This window comes from Pteronotus mesoamericanus, unplaced genomic scaffold (assembly GCF_021234165.1).
Source record: "Pteronotus mesoamericanus isolate MK-2021 breed Mesoamerican mustached bat unplaced genomic scaffold, CSHL_Meso_final contig_20, whole genome shotgun sequence".
In the NCBI taxonomy this organism is placed as follows: domain Eukaryota; kingdom Metazoa; phylum Chordata; class Mammalia; order Chiroptera; family Mormoopidae; genus Pteronotus; species Pteronotus mesoamericanus.
The window spans coordinates 82,185,518-82,196,749 of NW_026555085.1; the positions used below are offsets into that span (position 1 = coordinate 82,185,518).

General features: G+C 37.6%; 1 protein-coding gene across 6 annotated transcripts in view; it reads left to right on the forward strand.

Annotated features, from left to right (window-relative positions):
* Nucleotides 1–8,662, forward strand: part of EYA4 (EYA transcriptional coactivator and phosphatase 4) — a 253,569-nt gene extending 244,907 nt beyond the window's left edge. For all 6 annotated transcript variants that reach the window (XM_054569991.1, XM_054569990.1, XM_054569992.1 and 3 more), the window contains 2 exons: nt 1,886–1,986; nt 5,324–8,662. In XM_054569991.1, coding sequence (XP_054425966.1) covers nt 1,886–1,986; nt 5,324–5,404 — 182 coding nt within the window. In that variant the 3' untranslated portion in view covers nt 5,405–8,662. The remainder of the gene's footprint in view (nt 1–1,885; nt 1,987–5,323) is intronic.
* The last annotated feature ends 2,570 nt before the right edge of the window (nt 8,663–11,232 follow it).

An 11,232-nucleotide genomic window follows, 5' to 3' on the forward strand; every position in this document is an offset into this window, starting at 1 on the left:
TGCCCGTTTCATCAGTTTTGCTATTAGAATATCAAGCAAATTTGGATAGCACTCAAATAACAAAGTCCCCTACAACTCATTATACAAGTGCAAGTTTTATGAGAACTGTTGTCTGAACTTGGCAGCTGGATAGTTCTGACTCAGTGTACCTGTCATCCTGTCGCACGTCACCCGAGTAATACGCAGCATTTCTAGCCCTGGTAGTCCGTCTTTTACTAATACGGCACACAGTATTTTATCCTTGCACATGTAATCTGGATCTAACATAAAAATACTCCTTTGGCAGAGGAGTGTCAGATGGATTGGACTAGAGTCCTTAATTTCTGAAAAAAAAATTTAATTTCATGAATTAGAAAACATAATTGGAACAATCATAACACATGAATGACTAGAAATCCACATTTCCAAAAATGTTCAGGAGCAATTAAAGGATGACAACCTCCCTTATTTGGGGACTATCTATCTGTGGAGCCATCTTTGACGTTTAAGTGCCTTTCCCACACTAAGACTTCTAGTAAACTTACGAAAACAAAAATTCATTAACTTCTGCCGTCCTGAAAGAGTTAAAAAAAAACAGCTCCTCTATTCCCTGTCTGTCAAGGAAATGCCTGGGAAATAGATGGGTTGTGTAACCTGCCCTGAAGGTCAACAATTTTAGGCTCTGGCACCTTGACAAGAGAAGTTCAAAATCCTAAAATCCCCTCCCAAAAATAACCTGCCCTGGCCCTTGCAGAGTTTTGATACTGACACAGGCAAAAGGCGTCCTTCATTGCAGCTGTTTCAGAAATACAGTTAGAGCAAAGCTTTGGTAAAGTAAATTCCACATTGTTATCGGCACCACAGTTCCGAGCCCTGATGTCAACCCCATGCATTTTTACATAAATGTATGCATTTATTCTAGGAAGATTAATATATAGAACTTTGCTTTATGACAAATAATTTTATACCAGGTTAAACATTTCTTCTAGTAAGGACAATATTTTTCTTATTGGCCAAATTATTCCCAATGTTTAATCTGAAAAAAATCATTTCTATATTTTCCTTTAAGCTATTATTTTTTTTGGAACTATCAGATTAAGAAAAAGTACAAAAAGTAGCCATGACTACATGAACATCCTGGGAATGAAATTCAGAGAATAATGCCAATGTTACAAAAGTGAAGAACACATAGAAATCCCGTGGCATTATTCCCATAGTGCAATCAGAGGATACTGATGTCGCCCATGCTGTGGCTCAAACAGCACTCTTAGTTCATTTAATCTGAGCAGACTAGCTCCCAGCCACTTGGAGAAAAAGTTATATATCAAGGTAAATTCACATCTTAGTATTCCCTCTTTCCTTATGGGTGAACCTTTGGTAATTCACAGTATTTTTAGCTGACTTCTCTATATTATTTAAAACAAACGATACAATTGATATATAGAATGAAAAGGTAACTGTTAAAACGTACAGTTGCTTGTAAGCTTGTTCCGATGTCCTTTTGGTAGAGTGGAAGACATTAAAATTTTCTCTGGGTCAAATGCTTAACCCCATGGATGTTTTTGAAGCATGGAACACATTTGTTTAATAATCTGTCCCAAGTAAAGACTTAACATTACTCAAACATATTTGTTGATTTCATTAACCCAGAGGTTGCAAGCTAGTTTAAGTGATTGATGTTCAAGAGAAATTAATTTAATACTTTATATGAATCTTTAGGTTAATGAATGCAATGGCTGGAAGAATAAGCAGTGCATTGTTTTTCAGGCAAGGAAAGCTGTTTTGAGCGTATAGTGTCCAGATTTGGCACTAACATAACTTATGTTGTGATTGGAGATGGCCGAGATGAGGAGCATGCCGCTAACCAGGTAACTTCACTCTGAACTTTATCTCATTTATCTTCCAGGAAAAGAAAGTTGCTTTGAACGAATAATGCAAAGGTTTGGCAGAAAAGTAGTATATGTTGTAATTGGGGATGGTGTAGAAGAAGAACAGGCAGCAAAAAAGGTAACCTGTCTCAAACAATGTTGGTGTGATACTTCTAATGCAAGCTTTTTTGTTTGCATTCCTATAGTTTGGCCCAATGGCAGCTTGACAAATGATTTAAATTGATAGATGCAAAACAGTAAAAGCATGAGAAGGTCAATACTTACATTCAAATAAACCATTTGGAGCCTAGCATTTTTTGCCTGAAATTCAATAGGAAATGCAGGAAAATTTATATTTATTTGTGTGTGTATGTGTAATACACACTGATATAAGAAAGATTGGGAAATACATAACCATTTTAAGCACAGCGAATTTCACAATATAAAGAAGTTTAATGAGCTTTACAGAAAACCCTGGGATTCAGTTCTTTCCCTCTCCTCACCCGTCCTCTGTGCCATCGGGTCCTCGTGAGTACCTAGGAGCAAGCGTGCTCCCTGATGACAAATGCTGAGGGCGGACGTAATAACTGAAGCAGAAACTGATGTGAGAAAATTTAATAAGTGCTGTTGGAATGGGATGTACTATTCAGATCCTTTTGTGCCAACTTGTTGTAGAGACTTAGAGGCTACATGCCTCACATCTTCTACAAGAGTGTTGTCTATTTTGGTGAGCCATTGGTATATGAGTGAAGCCAAGCAGCTGGCTCTGAACATATTCAGAAGATCTCATAGGCCCTAGGTATTTAAATAAGCCTTATCATCTGGCCCATATTTCTGAAGAAGAAACCAAGGCAGTTAAAAACTATTAAATAGCTGGTCCAAGATCAAAAGAGGAATGGTACCAGGACTGGCCCAGAACCCGGACTGTTAAGTCAACACAACAGAGATTTACTGCTTCCTCCTGTGAGTGACAGCAAAACTATTATCTAGCCAGGATAAAAGTGATATAATTCATAAAACAAAGCAAAATGATGAATTAATATTTTGAAACAATGACATATCTGCTTATATTGTTTCACATAGAAAGAATGTTGTCCTTTATGTCCTGAGGAGATTTCAAATCATCATCTAATAAAGCCTTCACTAAACACTTGCATGTGCTGAAGTGTTTACCTGATTTTTGTTTGCCAAAAAAAAAAAGGAAAAGATATCAATATAATCAATTTCCTCTCTAAGTTTAGAGCTTTCATGATAAAGGAAAGGAAGCAATTTATGTGTATAGTCAATTCAAATCAAGCAAAATGGAGAAGGGGAAAGTGTTCCCACTTGAAAACGTTTGGTGATGTGTTGGAAGCCATTGATGTTGAGAGAGCCTGGCAGGCTCAGCTTCCCACAAAGCACCTCGGTTTCGTCAGTGTCAGCAGCCCTGGACAGCACACTGGCCCTGTAGACACAGCCTCAAGAAATACAACTTTCTTTGCTGACTACTATTTGAAATCCTTCCAGTTGCACTCAGTGCAAGAAAAAACTCCAGAAGATATTTGTCAGTGTCCTGAGTCCATGTTACTTCTGTTTTCATATTGACAGTATAATAACATACAGCAAGTAACAGTCATTGCAGCCACTACAGTGAACATTTTATTGTTCCTGTCTTTTATTTAGCCTATGTGAAATTCACATATATTTGGGTCAGGGCTAATAAAATTCACTTTACCAAACCCAAAGCAGTAGATGACTTAGAAAATTAATTTATACCCGGTTATCCATAGCATGAAAAACTAGATTTGGTATACCAGTTGTTATAACTTCTGCTTTACACCTAAAACTTCAGGAGAAAAGGCATGACTCCAAGAGCATAAGAACCTCGGATAGAATGCTATTTCCAAATGGTTGTTTATGTAGGTACAGTTTTGGTGATGGTGAAGGCTTATAATTCTATTTTGAAACACAGGTGGCTGGTTTCTCTAGTATCCATAATGCATGCTTTCCTTTGAATGTAGCTATAATCGCATGTGCAGAAATATTAAGTACTATTTTGTTATTACAAATAGATCTGAGCTGAATGAAAACAAAAGTACTTCTGAGTGAATTTCTGTGTTTAATTTGATCTATATAGGGTATTTTTTTGTAAATTGAAGAAGAAATTTTGAAGATTAGGAAAACTGCACTCCCCTATAGAAATATATAATACAAACCATATTTGTAATTTTAAAGTTTCTAGAAGCCATATTTTAAAAAAGTAAAATCAGACAATTAATTTTAGTAATATATTTTAATCCAATGTATCCAAAATGTTACTGTCTCAACACCTAACAAATACAAAAATTATTAATAAGATATTTACATTCTCTTTTTACATCCTAAGTCTTTGAAATACAATATGTATTTTGAACTGGACAAGCCACATTTTAAGCACTCAATAGCTACATGGGACTAGAGGCTACCATATTAGACAGCAAAGAATTATATAACAAGAGTGATTAGTACTTTAATGATTAATTTTCATAATAAAATACATTCTCCATTTTTATACAAATGTCTTTTCATTAAATGTATAAATATGTAATATATATATACATATTCTATAAGATGTATCAGCCAAAACTTACAAATAATGCCTTGATTTCATTAATTGCTCTAGTGCAGTGTTTTTTTTTTTTCATTATCATCCACAGTGGAGTCATTTTATACCTGTTTTTTTCTGATCACATCCTTCTATGAAATTTCAATACCATACGTAGAGCAGATACTGGTATATTTTTGTAGGTCCACAAACCATTGTAATGGCTAAGAATTTTCGCCCCGCGAGAACCCATTCTCGTCTCCTTGCGCGTGTCTCCCCCAGTGAGAGCGGTTGCTAGGGAGCTTTGTCTCAGTCCCACACCAGTGAAGGAAATCAGTCAACTCCACTGACAAATTAGTTACCCCAGAAAGGGAAGAAAGTCGATCATCCCCACTTTATTTTCTACCTTATACTCATAAAGTCCAGCTTCAAGTTACCCCTTTACACAGAAAGGGACTCACTCTTTTCCTCTCAGAAGGACAAAAGACCTTGGGCTTAGGAAGTTTATCACTTTTAAATTTTATTTTTAACTGAGAGGTGGAACTTTAGGAGTGATGCAGTGATTAAAACTTGCTTTCCATCAGCTACATAGGACTTTAAGGCCCATATTGCTTTCCCAGATGCTGCTGGGGGTAAAGTCCTTGGCAGAATAAATGTTACACTACCTAAGAAATCCCAATATTTGTTTTTCCTTTCATTACAATACAGTTCAGATCTATTTCTCTATTTTTTGACAATGCCATATTGATGCTACCAAGCCTTCAGATATGATCATCCCTATCTTAAACTCCTTCCCTTGAACTTGGGTGGACTACACATCCTTGTGTGTATGGCTGCTTCACTGAGACAATAGTTATGATCTCTCTCCATTCCTTCCCCTTCTCTCTCCCATCCCTCCCTCTTAACCACACAGCACAACATGCCCTTTTGGAGGATATCAAGTCACTCAGACCTCTTGGCTCTACATCAAGCACTGGAATTAGAATATTTGTAACTGTGTTCTCTAGCTGGAGATCCGTTGTTTTGTTTTGTTTTTTTTTTTAATATTTCAAGTACACTGAATTTTTATGTGTGATTCAATGCCTCTGGCTTTACACATATAAATTGTCTTAAAGGATGAAATCATATTTGGAATGAAAATTCCAGAATGAAGAATTCAGATTGCTGAACGGAATTAAACTTTAGCGCTACAGAAAGGAAGCTCTATGGTCTTATATTTACAACACTTTAATGATTTAACAAAAAAAAAAAAAAATCTGTGGAGGTTGCTGGTACACACGGAATGAGTCCTAACTGGAATTAACAGCTTTAGCAAAGAACTCTTACCCTGACAAAGCACCAACACATGCTCCGTCTGACAAGGTGGTGTTCAACAACATTCCTCAAAATGGGAGATCTTCTCAGCCCTGAGGTTTGAATCTGACTTTAGCCTACCTAGCCCAGAAAATCTGAATTGGAATGCACTCAGACTGTATAAGGACAGTCCTATCTAGACCTGTAATTTGTGTAAATTATTGATGAAAATAATTTACTGTGACTTTATTAGCAGCTGATTTTGAAAGTGGATGCAATTTTTCTTTCATTTGTTGGGGAGGGAAGCGGGAGGGGACATGGGAATCTGATATTGTCTCTTTTTTTAAGTTTGGCAAACAGAATGTTCATACTGATGTGTTGTGCCTTAAAGACAAGACAGCATTTGTGTGTTACAATGTAACTTTGGTTAAAAATCTCTGTAGATAATGAAAAACAAAAACCTTTGTGATCATTCTTAACATGACCAAATTTAAAATTCAAGCTATCAAAGCTTAAGACTGCATCAGGAAGAAGCTGAGTATTTGTTGCAATAAGAAAACAATGATAATAAAAGAAAGCTTGTGTTTTATTTGGGTTCTTAATAATTCCAATAATTATATGAGGCAACTATTTGTGCATCCAACCATAAGCAGAAGGTTTGGGAAAGACTGTGGGACCTTTACTTAGAAAGTGAAATGTATGTTGAAATCCTGAGTACCCTTTCTACAGTTTTATTGGAGAAAACTAAGAGCCATATTCATGACGACTTGCACTGTTTTGAGTTTGACTTTTTGATAAATGTAAGTTGCATAGAGGAAAATTTTCTCATAAAAAATGATAAACAAGTATCACCTAAATTTTCTATGACTATGCCATGAACGTGGCTTAAAATTCACATTGAGTAAACATGGCTAAAGATAAAGCTAAGTGTATTTTTTTCCAATGCCATTGCAAAAGTGAGATGTTACTAGTAGTGGAAAGTGGATGCCCCAGATGGCTTCTAAGGAAAAACGTGAATCAATGAAAATTTTACCTAGAATATCATCATAAAATAGATTAGTAAGTGAGCCGGATCTTGGCTGCATTACTGAAATTACAATGGTGGAATAGTCCCTGCTTCTCTGTCTTTACACATCAATCCAGTTTCTCTCCATTGCAGGCGTGCGTACCTTGGTTTCTCCCTGTGCTGTCACTGCACAACGGACTGCGTTCATTGCAAGGAGAACCTGGCCTCGTTGTGTTTGCATGTTTTTTTTTTCTTGGTGTGTAGCCCATGTTAGGAACATGATACAGGTTCTCCTGTCATTTTGTGTGACACGATTTCCCCTGTGGAAATTTAAGACTTCAAGACCTAGGAGTGTTTTAATGATGTCTGCACCTGCAGTTCTGTGTTTAAAAAGTCACGACGTGGGGCTGGAGCCCAGCCACCGGCAGCGCCCCCGACCAGAGGCTGGCTGTGGTAGCTCTCCCTCGGAGGCTCAGTGGCTCCCAGAAGGTCAGTGCTTTGCACACCGATCACAACATTCAGTGTGGAAATGCGATTTTATTTTCCAGGTTATAAACCTGTATTTCTTGACTGAATGCGAAGGCCATGTTTACACTGGGCAGAAAGAGATTGAGATCCAATTTTACATCAGATTGTAATTTCATCACACAAACCTTAAACTTATTCTTTAAATTTTGTAGCCTTTGGCCACCTCTGCCCTAAGTACAGTTGCAGACAAATTAAGGTTGGAATGATAATAATAATGATGATAATAATAATAATTATATATTTCTGTTAGCCTTTAGCTTGAAAATAACAGTTTAAAAATGAAAGAGCTGCATTGATTATCAATAATTATATTTTGTGCACTAAAACCTTCAATATTTATTACTGTGAATAAAACAAGATTATCTTTACTCTATGGCCAGTTTCTAAATGACAGAATTGTGGCATTACATCTAAATTTTTCATCCTTTTTCATATCAAGCAAGCAAGGCTTCGTATGCTGCTAAGCCCGCAGGTGCAGGGAGGAACAACCCCTCACAGGGCAAAAAAGAGGGTCTGTGATCGCCTCACCCAGTGCTGTTTCTCACACACATCTCCTCCTCTGATTACGTTTCAGAGGAGGCTGCCAGCATAAAACCTGAAGGCTAGGTAGAAGGAGAAGAGCTTGTCTGGCACGACGATGGAGCAGGCCAATGAGCCAACATCACATCTTGTCATGTGACTTTGAGCATGCTCAGACGAGAACCCTTCCCTTCCCACCTTCGTAACGGAAGATCCTCTTCCTTTCTGATCTGAAAAAAAAAAAAAGGTTAACCAACAAACAACCAGCCCCTTTGGCAATATCCACATTCTATTTACCTATAGAATATTGTGCCTTATTGTAAACAAGTTTGAAAAATATTCTGCAACTAAAATGAGTCTTTGGCTACTTTATGTACAAATGTGGTATGTGACTAGGAAAGGTAACCATCTTGTGTTGTACCTGAAATATCAAGATAGGTGGCCTGGGTATAATATTACAACATACAAGATTAAGTCACTATACCCCTGCAAAAGTTTGTAAATCAAATTTAGAGGCAAAATAAAACATTTAGAATCATGAAGTTAGTGCACAGAAGTAGATAATTACTCTCTAAAAATTCTTTTTCCCTTGGTCTCTGGTGAGCTAAGATGCAAAATAGTGTCAACAGCATTCTCCAGTATGAATTTTTTTAAAGCTCATTTGTCTATGACAAGCCTACATTCTCAGTGAATATGGCATTTAGTATTTCTTTTAAAAACAAACTTAAGCATCATGAGCCAAAGTTGCATTTTGACTCCTTACTATGGTAGCATGATGGAGATCTCACAGTCAAAGTCAAGGGTTTCTGTTATGTATTAGTAAAATATAGATATTGGGGGCCTACATAATTTAAAGAAATGTAAATTAATATTAAAGCTTGTAAAAATATGTACATCTTTACTATTTCTCAATAAATACCTTTGGAAATGTTTTCATTTTCTTCACCATCCCATGTTGTAGAGTTTTTGTTGTGTGTATTTAGCTCAATTCTAAATAATGTAAATTTTTTATTGAGGTTTCTTGATGTAGTCTTACTTTCCCTTTTTTGGTGCCTAAATCACTTAATTTTCAGTTACGGCAAGCTAGAATGTAACACAGTAAAATATAACTAAGACCAAAAGTGGGCTGGTATACTGAAAAGATGGGAGTGGCATAGTTTTTTACATATGGGTACTACATTCAAGTATAATGAATAATATAGTCCTAGTTTATTAATGATAAAGTAATGCCTTTTAGATTATTTAAAGCAAGTTCCCTTGAGAAGAATGTGAACACAGTGTAGCCTTGGCCAGGTGCCTTAGTTGGTTAGAACATCATCCTGATACACCACGGCTGCGGGTTGAATGCCCCTCCACCTGCTCCCCCCTGCCCCATCAGGGCATATACAAGAAGCAACCAATGAATACCTAAATAAACGGAACAACAAATCAATCTCTCTCCTTCTCTCTCTCTCTCCTCCCCCTTCCCCCTTCCTCCCCCTGTCTCATCTCCCTTCCTCTCTTTCTAAATCAATAAATAATAAAAAGAATATGAACACAGTTTACAAGTAGCTTCCAAGAATGTTGGAGTGTTTTTCTGAAATAGATTCAACAGCCCCTTTATTATCTCGTGTATAGTGTTAATTATTTGCAAATCTTTTGCATATGTAAACCAAAGGCAAAGTTCAGACCAATCTCCCTCACAACTTTTAAAATGTTAGCCTCTGAATTGAGAAGGTTTGGAAAAAAAGTTATACATGAACTGAGATGATCTTCTGCGGAAAAAAAAAAGTTTATAATGAATCAATGACTGTTGCCTCTGCCTCTCTTTTACTTTTTTTATTTTAAAAAATAGTATGCAACATCAGTGGGTTTGGTGGATTTAAATGACTTAAAGCCACAAAGAAGCACAAAAATGAGATCTGTTTGAAAATTATGATTTTGAGTTCCTGAAACAAAGAAATAAAAATGAAGGAAGAGAGGTGTATGGTTTCTCTTAGCTAGCAGAAGCTACCCCATCTGTGTACAATTTGCTTTTCTACAAAAATCATTTATTGGGTGTAATGGTATAGAAGTACATTTAGTCTCATTTACAGGTCAGTACTCAAAGCAGTCTCAACTCAGACCAGGCCAAGGTCAGTTCCAGAGATGTACTGTGCTCAACAAAGATGCTCCCTCAGAGTATCAAAGGGGAAAATATTCTAGGGTCTGACTTTCAATGCCTTTCCCTCATCCAGAGAATCTTCCAGGACTGTGTCAGTACACAATTTGAAAACTGTCCAAACATAACAGGCTAAGGAATCTCTAATATAGCAGGTATCTCTATATAAGCCAGATGATTATATTCCCTCCTCGTGAAATACTTTTTGATGGGGGTTTGTGGGAACCCTCTCTCTCTGTGGCTAAAGGGCACTGTTATCGTCTTTTGTAGTCATGAAATCTTACATTTTGTGCTTGGTGGCGGCTATGAAGATGTCCATCTAGCTCTCTGGTAAACTTTCAGTGAAAATATATGGAATTGATGAGGAAATGGAGGAGCCGCCCAGTGAATCAGTCTCCACAGAAGCACAGCAGGGTAGGGCTGACCACTAACTCGTCACACTCCTGACCCCACACCCTAGGTGATGAGGGCGCAGAGGCCCCTAACCAGCCCTCCAAGGCAAGGTTCCCAAGATGTAACTCCAAGATCAAAGTGGGGAAGGCCAGGGAAAGGGGGATTGGAAGCATTTTAACAAAGTGGAAAAGGTATAAAAGAGTACAGATAAGCAAGAGAAGTAGAACGGTGTGGTAGAAGTATGGCAAGTAAGTATTTCTGGAGCACGGAATAAAGAGAAAGATTAGAAAGAAATGAGACCACAAAGTAAACAAGGGACAGGTCATGGGGACTTTGAATACGATTAATGAGTGATTAATGAGTTGCGGCTTTATCCTGGGATGAGTAGGTGTCAAATGAGAGGTTTGAAAGATAAACAAAGAACTTCTGTGTCCAGATTTGCCCTCAGTGACGGTGTCTCCGGCCACACTGCGGAGACGGAGGGATCTCAGAGGCTGGCTCGGGGTTCCTGGGGAGGTAGCGCTAGATGCCTGATGGTAGCCGCAGGAATACGGAGAGAAGCGCACAGATCCAGAGCTGACAGCACCAGTGATTAGGAGGTCGCATGGGTTGCTGTTTCTCATGTCCTCAGATAAATCCAGCCCAACCTCTAGATTTCTGGTTTGGGAAATTTGGTATGTGAAGTATAGTTCCCAGAGATCAGAGACACTAAAGAAGGGGAAAAAAGTTCTAGTTGCTATTTTTATTGCTATGGGTGGTGCTTGCTATTAGAGAGAGAGATTGAGTCCAGTGTTTGGCAATGGTCATTTGCAGGTGGAAGTGGACCTCAAGGGTTGTCCAATGGGAAGATGAATTTGTAACAATTTCCTCATTGCTTGTTAAACACCTTGCCATGTCATAGCTGCATTAGTCTGAGTCAGTACAATTCTAAATAATTTTATCA